Source organism: Lepisosteus oculatus, chromosome 14 (assembly GCF_040954835.1).
Source record: "Lepisosteus oculatus isolate fLepOcu1 chromosome 14, fLepOcu1.hap2, whole genome shotgun sequence".
Taxonomy (NCBI): Eukaryota; Metazoa; Chordata; class Actinopteri; order Semionotiformes; family Lepisosteidae; genus Lepisosteus; species Lepisosteus oculatus.
In genome coordinates this window covers 36,975,177-36,996,578 of record NC_090709.1, presented here as the reverse complement: position 1 = coordinate 36,996,578, position 21,402 = coordinate 36,975,177, and the positions used below count along the sequence as shown (strand labels likewise).

Sequence of the window (21,402 nt, the reverse complement as noted above, 5' to 3'; positions counted from 1 at the left end):
GCTGCTTACATCTTCCGCCTGAGAACAGTCACCCGTTGCTACCCAACGCAGAATGGTGATTGGCTGACACCATCTGACACCCCTCTGATTGGAGAAAAAAGACGTGCTGGTGTGCTATACCAGGAAGAGGATTCTTTCCATTCAAAACGTGTATTTTAAAAGTTTAAGAAGTAAAAACCTTACAGCGTACACAGATTTCTAAACTGATCAGGATCGTTATCTTTGTCTCATGCATAATAATGTTCACCGCTCTGTCCAGCAAATTAATAATAAACTTTATTTTATATAGCTTTTTAAACGAATAAGTAATTAGATTGCTCATAAACCTAATCACTTGCTTTTTCTTTTTATTTAGGCTCAGATTTCAACTATAGATCGTATTATTAATAACCATAATAACAACCAACCAACAAAAACAACCATATAAACATAATACCAACCAAAAACATAGATAACAACCACAATACAAAATCAAATAATCAAACCATTTTACACTCGCAAAGTCATCCAATTATCATAATCCCGCCCCTTATGCAAAACCAAACCTTCCTCCCATCCCAGTTTATCCTGTTTATCATAAACAAAATCCACCTCAATTTTCAACATAAAGCATTACACAAAATCAATACCTCAACACTCCATACTCAACAACGATAATTCACAAACAGCCAGAACATGTAACTACACATTCCCAAACATACCTACTTTCCATAGCCCCGCCCCTTATGCAAAACCAACATCCCTCCCCTGTTCTCTCTCTCCCCTGGCGGTTGTAATTGTTTTTATTTTCAAATAAATTTTAGCAAAGTCATGTATTTTAAAAATCTTAAGATTTTTCTATTTATGTCTTTATTTAGTGGTTTCATTAGTGACAAAGGCTAAACTTTCTTGGAAAAATGTCTTTTATGTAAACCATGTTTGCTATTAATTCATTCAGGGCTAAAATATGTTCATTGTCTTCTAATGAAAGAAGGGTTCCTTTCGCCGTAGTCGAGAGCCTAGCCTTTAACTAGTAAGTACTGTATTTACTGGGTTTTTGAGGGGGGGGGGGGGTGTCTTTCGCTGGAAATCTCGCCTCCTACTTTGAAAATACCCGTGAAACCGGTTCAATTCGTCACAGCCAGCACTCCTGCAGAGAGTTGGGTTGTACTTGCAGTGTATACAGTACACGCGTTATGCTCTTCGTTAATGTCTGTGAAGTTTTATTTAATCTCTGAGCCATACTGATTCTTCTGGAAGCACACCAGTATTCCACTTTCTCCCTAAACATTTTTAGGATCAGAGTCTTACATGTGGTTATTTCGAAAACGTTTGTACGTGCTCCTTCTTACCATGTTACTGTTTACCGTTACTGACCATATTAAGTTTAAGTGCCTGTGGGCACTTTTCCTGTCCGTGGGTGGTGGACCGTCTTTCATTAGAAGGTTAGTCTGTTCTACTCTGAGAATGTAGGGGGGGGGGGGTGGGAAGTGCCCGCGGTCATTTAATTAGTATTAAAATCTTAGTTATCTTTCTAGTTCACAGGTTTGCATGCATAATTTAATTTTGAAAGCCACTGAGACATCAGGTACTACTGTTGTATTTATGAAAAAGAAACAAAACAAAAAACATACTAACAACTGTGCCATCCTACTCCTTAGTTAATACATTTTATTATTCATAAACAGTTAACATTGTTAGCAAAATATTTTGAATTATATTTAACCCTATTTTTTCTTTAGTTTTGTATTTAACTTATTATATGATAGTCAGACTTAATGTATATTAATGTATATTTGAACAATGAAAATATATTTTTACAAGATTTTACATTAAGCACTTAAAAGTAATATGGTTAATAATAGTAAACTGTAACATGCTGTAACAAGATCGGTTAAACTTCGAAGAAAATCCTTTCAGAGAAAATGTTTCAGGTGTGAAGAACAAACCTTAGTTAAAGACTTCGAAGCTTACAATGTTTAGGGAGAAATGGAATACCGGTGTGTATTTTTCCTTGTGATATTTTAAGCTCTAGTTGAATGATAGGTGTCGCATTTTAAATCATTTTCGTAGCTAGAAATTATGAAACGCCCTGTTAAAAGCAAGGAAGTTTTTATGCCCCGTTGAAGTAAAACAAAATGCCTGACAAAGTATGGCTTGGACAGATTCCAAGTGCTTGTACAAATGTGCTAAAGAAATTATACTTTGAGTATACAGCTTGTCCAAAGTCATCCATTATTAATACTATTAGTAATATCTTCAGTAAAGGCTTTGATGCATAAATATTTCTGATAAAGGTAGGTTGTGTACTTCTGTCCAACTGAGCAATCTTGCTTTCATAATATATACCAACATTTTAATGACTGATGATTAACATGCTGTAATACACAGTTCCAAATTAAAGGCTCAAATGCTGTACATGAGAGGTTAAGCTCCCCCTGGCGGTTTTACAAGGCGACGCCGGATAGTTAGTCACGTGACACACGTGACACACGTGATACCGCGTGATACTGCGTGATACTGTGACACGCCCACCGGGGTATGCCGCGAAATACCTCACCCATTTTGAATGGCTGCATCTGTATGCTGTCTGGGTCGTTAGAATTAGCTGAAAGTAACTGATAAGCTTTGAATAACAAATCTAGTTTTTCTTCTCTCGCTCTATGATGTAATCTGTTTTCTCTTAGAGAAAGGGGAAGTTTTAGAAGGGACCAAGTGCTGAACTTTTTTACAGCGCAACGTCTTATAAAAACCCTGTACTGCTTGTAACAAATTGAGTCTCTGGTTGCACTTGGCGAAGTGGCAGCAGGGCTCCCAATATTGCAATATTGAAATAAAGACCTTACTCAGGTGAGAACTCTCTCTTGTGGCTTCCTTGATAGTTATATTTCCATGACAAAGGTCACACAGGCTCCTCTGAGCCTGCACTGATCCAGCCCATGAACACAGCAGAGCTGCCACTCTGTAGCCTGATGCCCTCAGAGCTCGGAGCTCAGCAAGGCTGGGAGACTGTAAGGAAACCAGGACGCTGCTGCTGTGTGTGGAGGTTGTGGACCAGCAGGTGGCGCTGTTCCCTCAGGAGCTCTGTGACACTGTGCTGTTGGAGGTGCTGCACTTCAGATGAAACTTCTGTAGCACCAAGGCGTATCATAAACATTTACCAATAATCTCTGCCCTTGAGTGAACAACAGTCCAGCCCCTGGGAGTCTGTCCGAGGTGGGTTTCTCTGATGAGCACAAGGTCCTGACCCATAACACAAACCAGGGGGTCCATTTTGACATCTCCCGTGACAGGAAATACTCATGTGGACCCATGCTGGTGGGGTGACGGGTCTCCTCTGGAGTTGAGCTCTAGCTGGGGGTAACCGATCAAACATCTGAAAGATGAACAGCCAATGAGGAGCCTGAAGAGCTACACCTGATGATGTCGCAGCCAATCAGCAGATGTGATCACTGGATTTGAAAAGGTACCGAACCTCCGCAGAGACTGAGGGAGAAGCACCAGAAGGAGCTGCAGAACCACCTCCGCAGGATGGAGGAGGAGATCCAGGCACGAGAGGAGAAGATCGGAGCACTGGAGGAGCAGATAGCAGAGCTGGAGGAGAGGCTGAGGGAGGAGAGGGATGAGGGGAGGAGGAGAGAGCTGGAGGAGGAGCTGGGGAGAGAGAGAGGCTGCAGAGAGAGATGGAGGGAGTGAGAGACGATCAGGAGAGGGAGAGGAGAGAGAGAGAGGAGACACACAGGAGGGAGATGGAGGGGCTCAGGCAGCACTATGAGGAAAAGGCCAGAGAGGAGGCAGAGAGACACGGAGAGACTCTCCAGCAGGTCAGTGTGTCGACAACACAGTTCACTCCAGCAGGACAGGAGCACAGGAGCTGCAGGAGGGAGATCGAGGAGCTGAGAGAGGCAGTAGAGAGACTCAATTCAGTTGTAGACAGATACAGTAAAGTAGTTTGGTATTTCAGTCCCCCGAAGCAGAAGAGACATACAAGAGATACAGGAGTGTGAATGAGAAGCTGAAGCAGCACAAGAGAGAGAGGCCACAGAAGATGATTGAGAGAAGGTGTTGCTCACTTAAAACATTCTCTAATCATATGAATGTATATCTTACTGATGTATTTAACCTAAATGAAATGAATTATGTTTAAAGAGAACAATAACAGCAGCTTTGCTCCATCCCAGCTTGTATCCAATCACAGCAGCCTCCCATCTGAAGCCCCTCCTTCATCCCTCATCCCACTTCCTGTTCCTGTGGAGACTCCAACATGGTGGAGATGGTATCTTATCTCAATACTTCTCTTGAAGAAGGCTCCTTTTGCCAGCATTATTGTGTAATGACATGTGATTGTTGAGTTGCCAAGTGCCTTGAACGTTTACAGATGAAGGTTTTTCTATTAACTTTAGTCAACTGAATTCCAGCTTTATCATCCTCTGTTGGGAGATGAACATTACCAAGAAAAGGGACAGTACAATAGTGTTACTTTATGTGCTGCATTGAAATGTTGAGATTTAATGTATATATACAGTAATTGGAAGAAACTATTGAGATGTTTCACTGTGTATCAAACAGTATTTGTGTATAAAGATCTTTCTCCTGTTTTTATACCTCATCAGTTTAATGGACCAATATTCTTAAGAGACTCATCAGAGAGGCTGGACTCCAGTGTCAGGGGCAGTGAGACTCTACACTGGGCACTATCAGGTGATACAGACCAGCTCAGGGCTGTTAACCCCAGCAGTCTGTAAAGCCTGATAGAGACTCATCAGAGAGGCTGGACTCCAGTGTCAGGGGCAGTGAGACTCTACACTGGGCACTATCAGACCAGCTCAGTGCTGTTAACCCCAGCAGTCTGTAAAGCCAGATAGAGACTCATCAGAGAAGCTGGACTCCAGAGTCAGGGGCAGTGAGACTCTACACTGGGCACTATCAGGTGATACAGACCAGCTCAGTGCTGTTAACCCCTGTTCTTCTGTCCTTGTGCTTATCTGACCAGTCCAGACTGGGCTCATAATCATTATCCACGCTACACACAGGTTATACATTATGTTTGGATATATTTCTATTCAAATAATCTTGTATTTCTACCCAACTGTGGACATTTTACTGGAGTGATTACAGTGAACTACCAGGCTCATATAACTGCTGTGGGACTGGAGTACCATATAAGGTATTGTAACACATACGGCCGCCAGCCACTGTGTAAGAGCCGGCGTACCAGAGCGGTGACATCACCACCCTTCCCTGTGATAGCAGGACCACAGCCACTGGGGTGTGGAGAGATCTCTCTTTAGCTCAACAAGCTGGGTCCCTGGTGAGCGACGCCAGAGTCCTGGGTTCGAGCCCCCGACGGTGTGGGGCTGACCTGATGTGCCAAGGGCGCCTGCCTGAACCCCATAGCGTTACGGTATTAATAAATATTTATATATAAACTACAGGCTCAAAGAAGCTTTGAAAAGCTGGAAGTGACATGAGAAAACAGTTCACAATAATGAAGTTCACTCACATTTAATACAGTCTCGATTTCATAAAAGAACAAGTAATAGGTTTGTTCCAGGCTGAAAGAAGAAAGAAAGAAAACACGTTTCGGCCGTGGAGTCTTCTTCACACCTGAAACCTGTTACTTGTTTTATCTTGTATACAGTATATTTATATATTGTATTTATTGTTGTCATTCAGTAAAGTGCTTTGAGAACCCACTTTTTAAGGTGCTATATAAAATAAAATAAAATAAAGTAGATTATTATTATTATTATAATAAAACTCACAGAAACACGACCCGGCGCTTTCATGTCAGCTCTTGCACTCCCATGTGCTTCTGCACCGACAGCTGTCTCCTGTCCTCAGCTCGACCCGCAGACCCACACGAACTGGACCTGTCGAACCTGCTGTCGGGCTGAAGCGGAATGAATCCGGATCGTCAGCGGCCCCGTGGTCATGGAAACCGGACCGACCGAACTGCCCGCGACTGCCCTCCCCTGCTGGTCTAATAATAATAATAATAATGACGACCCCGGCCGTCTCTCTCACCCGTGTCCACCGGTCCGGGGAGTTGGAGTCTCTCTGAGAGACGGTCTTTCACTCCGAGTCTCTCCGGGAGCGGGCCCGTCTGTGTCCACACTCCTGTCGACAGCAGGCCGCTCTTTCCCCTCAGGAGAGGAGGAGCTGGAAGAGGAAGACGATGCAGATTCACGGCTTGGAGTTGGTTTTATTTTTATTTTATTTGTTTTTTAATGGCGCGCTCGCGCGGAGCTCCGGGCGACCGTTAAGAATCGAACAGCCGGCGCGCGCCGGTCCGCCGAAGCAGCGAGATCATTCAAATGTATTATTATTATTATTATTATTATTATTATTATTATTATTATTATAACATTTGGATCTGGAAGTCACACTCTTCACACTGTATCTCTCCGCTTCTCACCTCAGCGTCTCAGACTCAGTGTTTCCTCTTAGTTTTCATCACACGCTCTTCGGCGCTTATCAAGAACATCTCTATATGTGCTTCAGTAACACTGATTCATGACTCGGTGATTTACCAGCACGTACAGGACAATTTGGGAAGATGCTTCCCAGTAAGAATGTTCTCTGCTGTAGGTCTTAATGGGACAGTTTCTAAAACTCCTCAGGACCGGAGGACACGGGTGAGAGAGACGTATAGCATTATTATTATTATTATTATTATTATTATTACAAGTACAGAAGCACTCTATCTAGAAGCACTATCTCTCTGTCCTGTGTCCTAACAAACCCCACTAATCCCCCGTGTGGGAAAGAGGACCCGCTCGTCCCTCCTGTCCTGTCCCGGTGTCGCCGTCACTGGGACTGGAGCAGCCGGAGAGGAGACGCACTTCCAGAACTTTCCTTCCCGCTCGGCTCTTCCCCTCCTGAGGAAAGAGCATCTTCCCACACAAACAGCCCGTTTCTCTCGGAGACGCCCGCAGCACAGGGGGCCTTTTCCCAGGACACCAGGACTCCCCTCGTCTGCGGAAACACCCGGGAAGAGCCTCCCAGCCCACAGGAGGGGAGTCCCAGTCCTTCCCGGGATTTCCAGGACAGGAGCGGCTCCTCAGCTGGGAATAAAACCGCCCCGAGAGGAGCTCGAGCGCTCGGGCTCGGAGCGTCGCTTAGCAACCGGCGCCGCAGCGGCACCCGGAGGACGAGCCGGAAGCGGGTTTTGGCGCCAGTTCTGCTCTCTGATGATCGGCTCAGGAGAATAAAGTCGATATAAAAACATAAAAGTCCATTTCTCTCCCTACTCTGTGGAAGCCGTGTCCGCCAGGGAGTGGAAAGAAAAAAAAAACGCGCCGCGGTTTCTCGCCGTTTTGGCTTTAGATCTCGAAATTATGACTTTTCTGACTCGGAATTGCGAGATATAAAGTCCCAATGACCCGAAATAAAGTCGTGATTCTGAGATTGTAAGTCGCCGTTGCGAGATATAAAGTCCCAATGACCAGAAATAAAGTCGTGATTCTGAGATTGTAAATCGCCGTTGCGGGATATAAAGTCCCAATGACCAGAAATAAAGTCGTGATTCTGAGATTGTAAGTCGCCGTTACGAGTTATAAAGTCCCAATGACCAGAAATAAAGTCGTGATTCTGAGATTGTAAGTCATGTGTGTGTATATTCTGTGGTTGATAAAGAATAAAGCCTGGTTCGTTTATCGCGTCTCCACTGGTCCTTTGTCCTGAGAAGAACCTGTAAATGCTACAATATATTCTGTTACACACACATATACAATGTCAGAATTATATCCAAAAATAATTTATAACATTTATATATATATATACACAAAGAATACCAAAATACAAACATGATCAAAATAAAACGTTAATTTAAAATGAGTTTTTCTTCACATGGGACACTAAGGGCAGGTTTTCAGTGAGTCGGATCTCTTACAAGGAGGAGATCAGTGTTTCAGTGGAGAGTCCTCACTCTGTGTCCAGGAAGTATCCGGTCTTCCTCTCCTGCTGGGAAAGACTGTGTGGATCAGTGACTGACCTGCGGCAGTGTCTCTGTGTCTCTCTGTCACTCCGATAACACTGCCTGAGCTCCTCCTCTCCCTCTCCTGCTCCTGTCTCAGTGTCTTCAGCTCTCTCTCAGCTCCTCGATCTCCTGTCTGTTCCTCTCTCCTGTCTGTGGGCTGTGTGTGTCTGCTCATTGTGTCTGCGGGCTGTGTGTGTCTGTGGGCTGTGTGTGTTCTGGTGTGTCTGTGTGGGCCGTGTGCGCTCTCGTGTGTCTGCGGGCTGCGTGCGCTCTTGTTTGTCTGTGGGCTGTGTGCGCTCTTGTGTGTCTACGGGCTATGTGCGCTCTCGTGTGTCTGCGGGCTGTGTGTCCTCTGGTGTGTCTGTGGGCTGTGTGTGCTCTTGTTTGTCTGTGGGCTGTGTGCGCTCTTGTGTGTCTGCGGGCTGTGTGTGCTCTCGTGTGTCTGCGGGCTGTGGGTGCCCTTGTGTGTCTGCGGGCTGTGTGCGCTCTCGTGTGTCTGCGGGCTGTGGGTGCCCTTGTGTGTCTGCGGGCTGTGTGTGCTCTTGTGTGTCTACGGGCTATGTGCGCTCTCGTGTGTCTGCGGGCTGTGTGTCTGTGGGCTGTGTGTGCTCTTGTTTGTCTGTGGGCTGTGTGCCCTCTTGTGTGTCTGCGGGCTGTGTGCGCTCTTGTGTGTCTGCGGGCTGTGTGTGCTCTCGTGTGTCTGCGGGCTGTGGGTGCCCTTGTGTGTCTGCGGGCTGTGGGTGCCCTTGTGTGTCTGCAGGCTGTGTGTGCTCTTGTGTGTCTGCGGGCTGTGTACGCTCTTGTGTGTCTGCGGGCTGTGTGTGCTCTTGTGTGTGAGTCTGTGCTGCTCTGGGTTCTCCTCCCAGTAAAGCTCCTATCTGAGCTCCTACTGCAGCTCCTATCACTGTTCCTGCTGCTGCTCCTGTTGGGCCCCTCAGGGCTCCTGCTAGGGCCCCTATTGCTGCCCCCAGCGGCACCAGTCTCAGCTCAGAGGGGCGGGTCTGGAGTCCGGGTTCGACTGCAGGGTCTCCTTCACTCACTGCAACAGGAGGAGAGACAGGAAGGGAGGTCACAAGTGACACATTTACTACTCCCTACCAAACAAGCTAGAGATCAACGATGATGAATCTCATTTCTTTATCCAGCTGATTTCTGAAGGATATAAAATTTCAACAGTACAGCAGAGCAGTCTGTACAAGACACCCACCACTCTGGGTAAAACAGACCTTCATCTGCTCAGTCCTTAAACGTACAACTGTACAACTCAGGAACAACACCAAACTTGTTAGGATATAAACTTGACCTATTCCTCATTCTTGGTAGAAGTTGTGTTTCTCCTCCGTATAGACAGGGGCTTCTGTAACAGCTCACAGTCCATTGGTGGGACTGAAACAGTAAAGTTCGACACCAACACCTGCTGCAGCAAAACCTCTAACGAAAGAACATCATGTCTGTAAAATCACAGAACTTCAACACTGTTCTCCTGGTACAGCATCCTCAAACCTGTTGTCCTCCAACATGACTGGACCAGCTGTCCTCCTGGTCTAACAGGACCGGACCTGAACCTCTGGACCAGCTGTCCTCCTGGTGTAACAGGACCGGACCTGAACCACTGGACCAGCTGTCCTCCTGGTCTAACAGGACCGGACCTGAACCACAGCTATAAGTAAAATTAGTCATTTTTGATTTGTACAAAATTAAATTAAATGTGATATTTATTTTGATGTGTACTATTGAAATGTGATTTTCAGATCAAAGGGTTAAATTTGAGCAAAAGCACAGAACTGCAGCATCTGTCTGTGGAAATGATTTTCTAGACACGATAAGTCATGTAACAACAGTGTCGTCTGTTGTGTTCAACCCCCAGTGTCAGGTGAGCAGAGTTAATCGGGAAAATGGCTGACAGGCGACTCTAGTTGCTCAGGTGTTTCTGTTGTACTAACTGTGAAAACGAGAGCTGTCAGACTGCAGCCTTGGTTCCAGTCTTGAGTGTCTGGGTCTGGCTGTCGAGTCAGGATGAAGACCAGAGAGCTGCCTGTGACAGAAGAGCAAGCAGCTGTGAAGATCAGAGCCCATCAAAGTCCAGGTGGCACTGTAAACGCTGGAGAGAGACCGGGCACCACAATATCAACAACACGTCATGTCTTGAAAAAGACGCGACTGGAGGAGTCAGCCATGGGAAATCAGCAGTGGTTCAAGACAGATGAGAAAACTCCTGAGAGCAGTGAGGAAACTGAGATAGCCATCAGACTGCAGACACCCTCCACAGGTCTGAGGTGAAAACACCTCCATCCAATACGCCAGAGACCTAGAGAGGAGACCTACAGGGGCAACAGTGCAAGATGCACAACTCTCATGGGCTGTTGTCAGGGAGAAGAAGTGGAAACTCCTGAGCGTTTGAGCCCCTTTGAGCTGCAGAGGAAATGACACCCAGAAACACCCGCAGACGGAGAGCCGCCGAACGTGGCTCACAGGATCATATCAGGGGTCTGGGGGCGTCGAGGAGTCGCAGACTGAAAGTCGTGTAAGAGACGTGTGACCAAGTAACTCTGATTCACTTCACTGCTGCTGACCTGAAACTGGGGGGACTGAACACAGAAAGTCTTGTCTGACAAAGTTTAACTGTGGAAATGCCGGCCGTCTGTGCTAGAGACTCATATTTAATGTGCAATCATATTCTGTTCTTTTGTGTCAAAAACAAATTCCAACAGTACTCGGCAAAAAGCACATATCGCCCCTCATGGTCCCAATACTAAACTGATTCACTCCTGTGTCAGGAGAAAGATCTGTCTCTCTGGAAGTTGCCCCATGGAATTTACCCCACCCTGACTGGGCATCCACCACTGCTGGGGTACTTACTCTGACCCGGCTCCAGGCTCTGAGGCTGGGAGGACTCCTGCAGCTCCTTCACTCTCCTCTGCAGCTCCCCTTCCCACCTCTCCTGGATCTCCGCCTCCTTTCTCTGCAGCCTCCTGTCGTACTCCTCTCTCAGCCCTTCCTCCCACTGCTGCCTCAGCTCCTCCGCCCTCCTCCTCTGCTCGTCCTCCAGTTCCTGCCTCAGCTCTGCCTCCCTCTGCTGCTGCCTCAGTTTCAGCTCCTCCGTCTGCCTCTGCAGCTCCTGCCTGCCCTGCTCTCTCATCCTCTCCTCGTGGAGTCTGAGCTCTGCCAGTCTGCTCTGCTCCTCCTGTGCGTATCTCTGCTCCAGCTCCTCCACTCTCCTGAGCTCCTCAGCCTTCCTCAGCTCCAGCTCCTGCTCCCTCTGCCTGCGATCCTCCTCCAGCTGCCTCCTCAGCTCCTCCTCTCTCTTCCTCTGCTCCTCCTCCTGCTCCTCCCTCTTCTCCTCCATCTCCCTCTGCTGCTGCTGCTCCAGCTCCTGAACTCTCCCCTGCAGTCTCTCTTCATACAGCTGCTTGATCTCGTCCACCTTCCTCCACAGCTCTGCTTCACACCTCTGCTGGGCCTCCCCGCGGTCTTGGCCTCTGTGCTGCTGCCTCAGCTCCTCTATCTTCCTCTCCTGCTCTTCTTCAAGCTCCCTCTTCACGGCCTCCATCCTCTCCCTCAGTCTCTCTGCACACTGGGTCCTGGTCTCCTCCACCTTCCTCAGCTGCTCCTCAGTGAGTTTCAGGATGGTCTCCTGCACCCTCCTGTGCTGCTCCTGGTATCTGAGCTCCATCTGCTCAGCTCTGCTGCGCTGCTCCTCCTCGTACCTGCGCAGGAGCTCCTGGTGCTGCGTCCTGTAGCGGAGCTTGATCTTCTCACACTGCTCCTGTCTTCTCACACTGCTCCTGCTCCAGCCTCTGCCTCTGCTCCTGGTACTGCAGCTGCAGCTCCTGCTCCTTCCTGCGCAGTGTCTCCTCCTGCTCTCTCCTGAGAGCCTCCAGCTGCCTGCGCTGCTCCTCTCCCTGCCTGCATCTCAGCTCCTCCAGCTGGTGCCTCTGCTGCGCCTCGTGCTCCTCCTTCAGCTGCTCCGCTCTCCTCCTCTGCTCTTCCTCACTCCTGCGTCTCAGTTCCTCCGTCTTCTGATGCAGTTCTGCCTCGTACTCCTCTCTCAGCTCCTGCACTTTCTTCAGAAACTCCTCCTTCTTCTTCCTGCCCTCCTCCTCCTCCCTGTATCTGTTCTCTCTTTCTCTCAGCCTCTCCTCTGCATCCTGGTCCACAAAGAAGCCCAGACTGTTTCCTGCCACCATGTCCTCGATCTTCTCCAGCAGCTGTGTGACCTGAGTGCGGTCGCCTGTGTCCATATTGTTGAGAACATGATACCTGTTCCCACACTTCTCTAAGAGCTGCTGCAGATCTCTCCCCTGTGTGTCAACGTACTGTTCCACTGTCTCCTGTCCCAGACTGTCCCCGTGGGTGAAGAGGACGACAGTGTGATTCAGGACAGCCTCCCCGAACACCTCGGTCACGGTCAGCAGGGCTCCCTTCTCCTCGTCCGTGAAGCGTCTGGCCCGCAGCACCAGCAGGAAAGCGTGGGGTCCTGGGGAGGACAGCAGCAGGCACCTCCGGACCTCCAGACACACGTCCCTCTGGCGCCCCCTGCTGTCCAGGAGGTCTGGTGTGTCGATGACGGAGAGCTGCCTCCCAGCAGCCTCCCCCCTGCGTCTCTCGCAGGTCTGGGTGACCGCGGACAGGCTGGGCCGGGAGGGGAACTGTGTGCTGCCCAGGAGGGTGTTTCCTGCTGCGCTCTTCCCAGCACCAGTCCTGCCCAGCAGCACCAGTCTCAGCTCAGAGGGACGGGGCTGGAGTCAGGGTTTGACTGCAGGGTCCCCTTCACTCACTGCAACAGGAGCAGAGACAGGAGTATCAGGGAGGTTAGACATGAGAGGAGACCAACCTCTCCACAGGTAAGAGGAGTACAATTTGCTCAAGTCATTTCTTGACAAACTTAACTTAAAAGTCATTATAATAATAATAATAATTGCTTACACTTCTATAGTGCTTTTCTGGACACTCCACTCAAAGCGCTTTACAGGTCCTGGGGATCCCACTACCGCCACCAGTGTGCAGCTCTTTACAGGTCATGGGGATCCCCTCCACCACCACCAGTGTGCAGCTCTTTACAGGTCCTGGGGATCCCACTACCGCCACCAGTGTGCAGCTCTTTACAGGTCCTGGGGATCCCACTACCGCCACCAGTGTGCAGCTCTTTACAGGTCATGGGGATCCCAATACTGCCACCAGTGTGCAGCCCCACCTGGGTGATGCTCCAGTCCTCTCCCCACACACTAGCTCTCAGTGGTGAGGAGAGCAGAGGGATGAAGTTCAGAGAGGGGGGTTATTAGGAGGCCATGATGGGTAAAGACCAGGGGGGTAATTTAGCCAGGACACTGGGGTAACACCCCTACTCTTCTCGAGAGACACCATGGGATTGTTAATGACCACAGAGAGTCAGGACCTCGGTTTGACGTCTCATCCGAAGGACGGCGCTTGTTTACAATCCAGTGTCCCCGTCACTATACTGGGGCATCAGGACCCACACAGACCGCAGGGTGAGAGCGCCCCCTGCTGGCCCCACTCATCCTCCACCCTGACCCTGAACATCAGTGTTCCCCAGCGCTGCAAACTCAGCCCTCTCCTCTGCTCCCTGCTCACCCATGACTGCGTCTCCAGGAACAAGACAAACTCCATCATCACGTTTGCGGACGATACAACGATCATCAGCTTGATCACGAACGGTGATGAGTCCGCCTACAGGGAGGAGGTAGAAACGCTGACAGCATGGTGTCAGGACAGCAGCCCCTCTCTGAACACCAGCAGAACTAAGGAGCTGATGGTGGACCACAGGAACAGACCAGGCACCCATTCACAACAGTGGGTCCGCAGTGGTCCAGATTGTCAAATTCCTAGGTGTCAACATCACAGGCGACCTGACCTGGACCCACCACACCAACCCCGTAGACAAGACAGCGCCTGTTCTCTCTCCCCAGACTGAAGAAGTTCAGCCTGCCTTCACACATCCTGACCAGCTTCTACAGCTGCACCACTGAGAGCATCCTAACCGGCTGCACCACTGCCTGGTGTGGTAACTGCTCCGCCCACGAGCTCAGGGTCCTCCAGAGGGTGGTGACACTGGCTCAGAACACTACCGGCTGCACTACTGAACACAGAGGATATCTATTGTGTTAGATGCCTCAAGAAGGCCAGGTCCATCCTCAGGGACCCCAGTCACCCTAAACACAACTTGCTCTCTCTACTACCATCTGGAAAACGGTACTGAAGTATCAGACCAAGACCACCAGGTGTCAGAACAGCTTCTTCCCCCGGGCAGTAAGACTGCTGAACAGCCAACCACAGCAGACACCTGCAGTTACCTCCTTGAACTGACAGGGGGCACTGGCACTCTCAGGACACCTACGAAGAGCACTAAATACCTCCTACCCTGTACCCTACCACTGTCAGGACACCTAAATACCTCCTACCCTGTACCCTACCACTGTCAGGACACCTAAATACCTCAATACCTCCTACCCTGTACCTTACTACTGTCAGGACACCTAAATACCTCCTATCCTTGTGTTGGTTCCACACAATCTGTGAATTGCAGTTGTGTAATCTGTTGTATCCCAATGTTAACCCCTATAAATTCCTGTCCTCCAACTCTTCTATCCTTCTTAACGAGCCTTTAACGAGCTCGCAGATTTCAATGCTGACAACACCGCTGTGTGCTGTACTGTTCGTGCATCGATCAATAAACCTTGATTGATTGAGTGTTGGTCTGACAGTCTTGAGGAACAGATTACAGAGACTGAGCTGCTGTGTGATGGATTAAATCTCATCTCCCTGAGAGAAAACAGTTCAATTACAGCACAGAGGATTTAAACAGACACAGATCTTTGTGCCACTGTGTTAGTAACGCAGTACACTGCACAGTATGATTTTAATTCCTAACAGGACACAAGATGGTTGAATCTCTCAGTTTGGTGACCAGTTAGATCAGTGACTCAGTAATACAGCATCAATCACACTCACTGTTGAGAGGGTTGAGGTCTTTACTGTTCCTCCTCTTGACAGGCAGTCTGGGCTCCTCTGTCTCTTTCTCCAGCTCCTCTTCCTTCAGTGTCTTTCTCATCTTCTCCTTCAGCTCCTCTTCTCTCCTGCTCCACTCCTCCTCCAACCTCTGTCTGAGCTCCTCTTCTCTCTCTCTCTCCCTTCTTTCATACTTCTGTCTCAGCTCCTCTGTCTCTCTCTGTCTCTCCTCCAACCTCTGTCTCAGCTCCTCTGTCTCTCTCTGTCTCTTCTCCTCCCTCTGTCTGATATATTTCTCCAGTTCAGTGTTTATTTCTTTGATGTCAGTGGTGAAGTACAGCCCATAGTTTCCTGCCACCATGTCCTCTATCTTCTCCAGCAGCTCTGTGACCTGAGTGCGGTCTGCCCTGTTCTTGTTGTTGAGAACATGATACCTGTTCCCACACTTCTCCATCAGACACTGGAGCTCCTTCCTTCTTCTCTCAATGGTTGTGTCTCTCAGTCTGTCCCCCCAGGTGAACAGCACTATTGTGTGTCTCCAGACTCTCTCACTGAGAAGCTCCAGATGTTCCTTCACAAATCTCCAGTCTGTGATTGAGTCCAGATTAATCACCAGGAGGAGAGTGTGGGGTCCTGGGGGACACAGAGACACACTGCGCACAACCTCCTGTCTGATCTGCTGAGGATCATTCCTCATCAGCCACTCATCCCAGCCTGGAGTGTCGACCACAGTGATCTGCCTCCCAGCTACTTCACCCTGTCTCTTCACACACTCCTCAGTTACTCCCTCCGTGTCAAACTCCTCTGAGCCCAGGATGGTGTTTCCTGCTGAGCTCTTCCCAGCGCCAGTCCTGCCCAGCAGCACCAGTCTCAGCTCAGAGGGGCGGGACTGGAGTCTGGGTTCGACTTCACTCACTGCAACAGGAGGAGAGACAGGAGCATCAGGCAGGTTAGACATGAGAGGAGACCAACCTCTGCACAGATAAGAAGGGTTCAGTTTGCTCAAGAGAAAACTAAAAAAGTCAGTATGAAGGAGACTTACAGAATGAACATCTGGGAATTAACCTTGAGTATCAACTAACTACATAGTTTTACCTGCTGTTCATGAATTTTCCTTGTGTCAGATCTATTTTTTCAAAGTGACTCAAGTTTCATCTGAAAAGTCTGTGTTTATATACTGGCCTCAAGCAACAACAGTCATGCTGCAGTACTGTACTGTTACAGGGGCAGAGTGTAGAAAGACATTAATTGAAGGAGAGAGAATCTCTTCACCCCAGTGAAGAACAGCACTCTAGGAGAGTGCAGTCCAGTGCAATCATCCTGCTGGTATTTCACTCTGAAACTGACCACACCCAGAGTCCAGAGTCAGAGTCCACTGTGTCTTTATCAGAGGATGACAAGAGAGAAACAGGCTTAATGCTTCTCAACACCTGTCAGTGGAATAAACTCCACCTCATGTTCCTGGTACCACATCCCCACTGCTGGGCTGAGCTGCAGTGATTCAGTGTCTGTCGGTCAGGAACTGTCCCTTCAACCCTGAGACCTGCAGTCTTGACCACTTTGTTAACAAAGCAGAATTCAGACTCCAGGCTGTTCAGTAATTCTCCATCTCACCCTGTTTGACACAGATTCTACAACAGGCTGCTGCTGTTCAGTCACAGACTCACTGATCTGTAGACAAGCTGTGACGAGTCTTTCAGACTGATGTACAGAAACAGCTCTTGTCTGGGGTTCTAATGATCTGCTGATGGGCTCTTTCACCCACTCCTGTCTTGCAGGACTTCAGAGCTGCCTTTGACACTAACAGATCAACTGAGGAGCCCATCCCTGAGAGACGCTGTGGTGCCTCATGGGCATCAGCCTGTCCCTCCCCTGTCAGAGAGAAAGATCACAGATTATTTACATGATAAAGTTCTCATCACAGATATCTTCACTCTTCATCCCATTTCAAATTTACGATAAAAACTTCTCTATATCTTTTCTATTGTCCCTGCCCTGTGGGAGAGGAAAATCACAGATTATTGAGATTATATTTCTGTGTATTCTCTGTGGTATACAAAAATGTTCTCTTAATGTTAGGTAATCAGACTGTATTCTTACAACATTCTTATTCTGTATTCTTACAATTTATATAATATATACAGTATATATATTTTTAACTGTTCTCTCAATAGTACGTTTATTTTTCATCAGGATTTTTTTTCTTAGAATAATTTAACCTCACTGAAAGGTTAGATTTCTCTCATCTGATAAACAACACAGACATTTTTCCAATGTCTTCCTTGCTCATCTTTACCAAGGGCGCCAATACTTCTGGAGGACCCTGTAGAGTCCCACTAACACTCTGAGTGTCCAATGGCAGTTCAGACACATATGGGACTCCTGTGTTCAGAATGAACCTTTATACCACCTTATTTTAAAATAAATGTAAAAAACTGTAAAATCATTCATTCCGTCCTGATTCTTCAGTAGTGAGTCTAAAATGTCACATTTCATAAAGAAATGTTTAGGACTCAGCCACCTGGCTGGGAAATCTCTGTGTTGTATAGTTTCAAATCGCTTAGAAACTATCTACTGTGATCCACACTGAAGAGAACTAGCATGATGTTAGTTTAAAAACAGTGAAACTGACAAGCTGGAGGAACTGAGTCTCTTTAGTCTGAAGGGAGTGTCCCACACTGTTAGGTTGGAGGAACTGAGTCTCTTTAGTCTGAAGGGAGTGTCCCACACTGACAGGGTGAAGATAGTGAACCATAAATATATACAAAATATTCAACATCCTCAGTGACAGTCAGTCATCATTAAAGACCAGTTAGATATTGACACCTCAAAGTTCCTCAGAATTAACACTGAAACTGAAACTCAAAGCAACAATAAGACTTAAAATCAGGAGTGGGAGGCTCTACTGTACACAGAGGGGGGTGGGAGAGGGGAACAAGCTGCCCAGCCCTGTTGTTGAAGATGATACCCTGGCTTCTCTCCAGACACAGCTGGATGAGCTCCTCCAGTCAGGACATGGGGCTCTACTGTACACAGAGAGGGGCGAGAGGGGGGAACAAGCTGCCCAGTCAGGACAGGAGAAACAGCTGCACGAGAACCTGGAATCACTACTAATTATGGGCCAAATAAATTCCTCTGTTGTTCATCTGTACTGATTCCTCTCTGGTATTATCAGCTGTACAATAAACACGGCCTCTGAGCAACAAACAGGAAACGATCATATCTGAGCGTGTCTGAGCATCATGAATACTAACAGTGTGAATCCAATACCATCAGCACACAGTCAGGTTTTACATCAATCATTCTACCTTAAATAAACACCTGATTAAAATATTTAGTACATTCCAAACAGCTTGAGTTGACAGTACCGATCTCTGATCACTGTCAAGAGAAAGTGAAAGTAAAACAGTTTCTGTCTCTATCTCCAAGTTCAGACCCTGTGTGTCTGACAGACAGAACACACTCTCAGCAGACAGGAAGACACTTCTCCAGCTGCTGCTGTGCTCTGTGACAGAGAAGAGACCCTCAGTGACTCCCTTTATGACACTCTGACAGGCAGAACAAGAGAAAACTCACCAGGGCTGAGCGCTGAGCTCCTACACGCTGCCATCTCTCTCTCTCTCTCCTTCTCTTCCTGCTGATGTGAGGTGGCGGGTTTCCTGTCCTCACTGTGACGCTGCTCTGGCGCCACCTAGTGGATTCATAAAGTTAATCACCAACTGAACAGGTTCATCAGTAAGAGCAAAATAAAACACCAGAATACCCAGATCAACTCTTACCAGTATCCTTGTACACTGAGGTCCACACCCCTACTCTCACACACAGTGTCCCGGATCTGTACTGACCAGCAGTTGGGACACTGGGGTCACACCCCTACTCTCACACACAGTGTACTGGATCTGTACTGACCAGCAGTCGGGACACTGGGATCCACACCCCTACTCTCACACACAGTGTCCTGATCTGTACTGACCAGCAGTCGGGACACTGGGGTCCACACCCCTACTCTCACACACAGTGTCCTGATCTGTACCGACCAGCAGTCGGGACACTGGGGTCCACACCCCTACTCTCACACACAGTGTCCTGATCTGTACTGACCAGCAGTCGGGACACTGGGGTCACACCCCTACTCTCACACACAGTGTCCTGGATCTGTACTGACCAGCAGTCGGGACACTGGGGTCCACACCCCTACTCTCACACACAGTGTCCTGATCTGTACTGACCAGCGGTCGGGACACTGGGGTCCACACCCGTCTGGATCTATGAAGTCAATGAGGCGCTGCAGTACTGCGCTGTCCCCGCCAGGGGGAGACAAGGCACCAGAAGTCAGAGGCCAGAGCTGAACTGCTTCAGGAGAGAGACAGATCGGGGAAACAGAGGACCAGAGAGAGCAGGAGAGCAGACAGGAGTCAGACAGTAGATAACGGACCTGAGCAGCTCATCGGCTTGTTCGCCCCTCCCCCAGCTGTGTCTGGAGAGAAGCCAGGGTATCGGCTTCTTCCCCCCTCCCACCCCTCTCTGTGTACAGTAGAGCCTCCTGTCCTGACTGGAGGAGCTCACCCAGCTGTGTCTGGAGAGAAGCCAGGGTATCAGCTTGTTCCCCCCTCCCACCCCTCTCTGTGTACAGTAGAGCCTCCTGTCCTGACTGGAGGAGCTCACCCAGCTGGGTCTGGAGAGAAGCCAGGGTCTCAGCTTCAACAACACGCCTGGGCAGCTTGTTCCCCACCCCTACCCCTCTCTGTGTACAGACCCCCGCAGATAACCGCAGATGCCTGAGCGCAGATTGACCCCGACCTCCCCTCCCCTCCCCTCCCCCCTTGTCTGAGCTGCCCCCCCAGAGCCCGTGACGGTCTGGGGACGAGTACAGTTTGAGGACAATCTCCTCTCTTGCACCGGCTCCAACGCAGACTCTCAGTCGGCTCTTCTGCAGCGTCAATCCCTCCCCAGAACAAACACAAACCACACCGCTGCTTCTCCGTCTTTATTCATCTGTTCACAGAACACACAGAGACCGGGGGCTCCCTCCCTCATGAGGAACCCCAGGCCACGGCCAGGCGGAGAAAGGAGAGCGATCCGGTGGGGTCTGGGGATTTCGGACCAAGGGGTGGTCTTAGTCCTCTGGGTGTTACTGTGGCGAAATACTCCCTCCTGTCCTGCTTTTAAGGTCAAATTCGCTTTTTTATTGAAATAAATTCTCTTTTTTTTTAAAGCATGTTTTTGGGGGCATCTCTGCTGTTGAAATAAAGACTTAGAAAACACAAACAAAGACCTCAGTCGGTTTCAGAGGAGAAACCGTCCCCCCCTCCCCCCTCACTCACGATGAACGCAAGAAGGTTAAAAATGAAGACGACCCGCGACCTCACAGGCGTGTCCGTGGGAGTCTGCTTGAGCGACGCAGAAACATTGCCTGCCATTCCCACACAAGAGAGCAACAGGAATCAACCGATCGAAAATCATGGAGAACCGTTCCAGTTCCTCACGGTGAAGGAAGAGTAGCACCACCTCCGCTCTCACTGAAATACTCTCCATCAATAAGACGCACGAGTCTCTCCGTCAATAAGATAGATAAATAAATAAGCCATGCAGGAAATCAATCAATAAACAAACAGAGCGATAAGGCGACACGGGCGTCTCTGCCCACGAGTCCCGGACTCCCCTCTCTTCTCGAGAGACACCCTGGGATTGTTAATGACCACAGAGAGTCAGGACCTCGGTTTGACGTCTCATCCGCAGGACGGCGCCTGTTTACAGTCCAGTGTCCCCGTCACTATACTGGGGCATCAGGACCCACACAGACTGCAGGGTGAGAGCGCCCCCTGCTGGCCCCACTCACACCTCTCCCAGCAGCAGCCTCAGTGTTTTCCCAGCAGTCTCACCTCCAGGTACTGGCCAGGCTCACACCTGCTGGGCTCCAGTTGGGGCTGCCAGCTGGGAGTTGCAGGGTGATAGGGCTGCTGGCCATTATGAAAGCAACTTACAGAATGAACATCTGGGAATTATTCTTGGGCATCATGCCCAGAGTCAGCACAAGTACAAACAGGCCGCTGCTCCCCGGGAGGAACCGCCGATACTACTACTGATACCAATAGTACTACTACTAACACTAATACTACTACTGATAACACTAATAATACTAGTAACAATCTCCTTCACACAAGAACTGCACACACGGTGTACAAATCAGATAACTGGAGAGTAATTTCCGACGGTGATAAACACAAGAAATAGAACTGACCTTGTTGGTTTCTCTAAAAACACTACAAGTCCTGTCAAAGACAGGATATGCTCCACTAGAATTGTTGTCTCTAACCGGTGAGAAATTTCGTTTGTTGTGCGAAGGACTCAGCAAGAAGAGAGGTGTCAATTCAGGTGCAGTTGTTTATCGTGAGGGAAAGCACAGATAATATGGGCTTTAATGAATTAACAGTGAAAGTGTAGCAGGGGGCCTCGTATGGACTGCGGTTGTGTCT

General features: G+C 48.7%; 4 protein-coding genes across 4 annotated transcripts in view; 2 read left to right on the top strand and 2 right to left on the bottom strand.

The window, feature by feature from the left end:
- Nucleotides 1-21,402, top strand: part of LOC138243445 (uncharacterized) — a 252,123-nt gene that overhangs the window by 35,731 nt on the left and 194,990 nt on the right. The gene's annotated exons all lie outside the window — the stretch shown is intronic.
- Nucleotides 1-21,402, top strand: part of LOC138243370 (GTPase IMAP family member 8-like) — an 83,456-nt gene that overhangs the window by 28,643 nt on the left and 33,411 nt on the right. The window lies entirely within an intron of this gene.
- LOC138243372 (golgin subfamily A member 6-like protein 22) lies at nucleotides 7,723-12,201 on the bottom strand. Its single transcript, XM_069198939.1, has 3 exons — nucleotides 11,777-12,201; nucleotides 10,820-11,730; nucleotides 7,723-8,999 (listed from the first exon to the last, which is right to left on the bottom strand). The coding sequence occupies exons 1-3, from the start codon at nucleotides 12,199-12,201 to the stop codon at nucleotides 8,518-8,520; spliced, it is 1,818 nt and encodes a 605-aa protein (XP_069055040.1). The 3' UTR covers nucleotides 7,723-8,517.
- LOC138243371 (GTPase IMAP family member 4-like) lies at nucleotides 12,607-20,346 on the bottom strand. Its single transcript, XM_069198938.1, has 3 exons — nucleotides 20,247-20,346; nucleotides 14,930-15,841; nucleotides 12,607-12,737 (listed from the first exon to the last, which is right to left on the bottom strand). Exons 1-3 carry the CDS (start codon nucleotides 20,344-20,346, stop codon nucleotides 12,706-12,708), a joined length of 1,044 nt encoding a protein of 347 aa, XP_069055039.1. The 3' UTR covers nucleotides 12,607-12,705.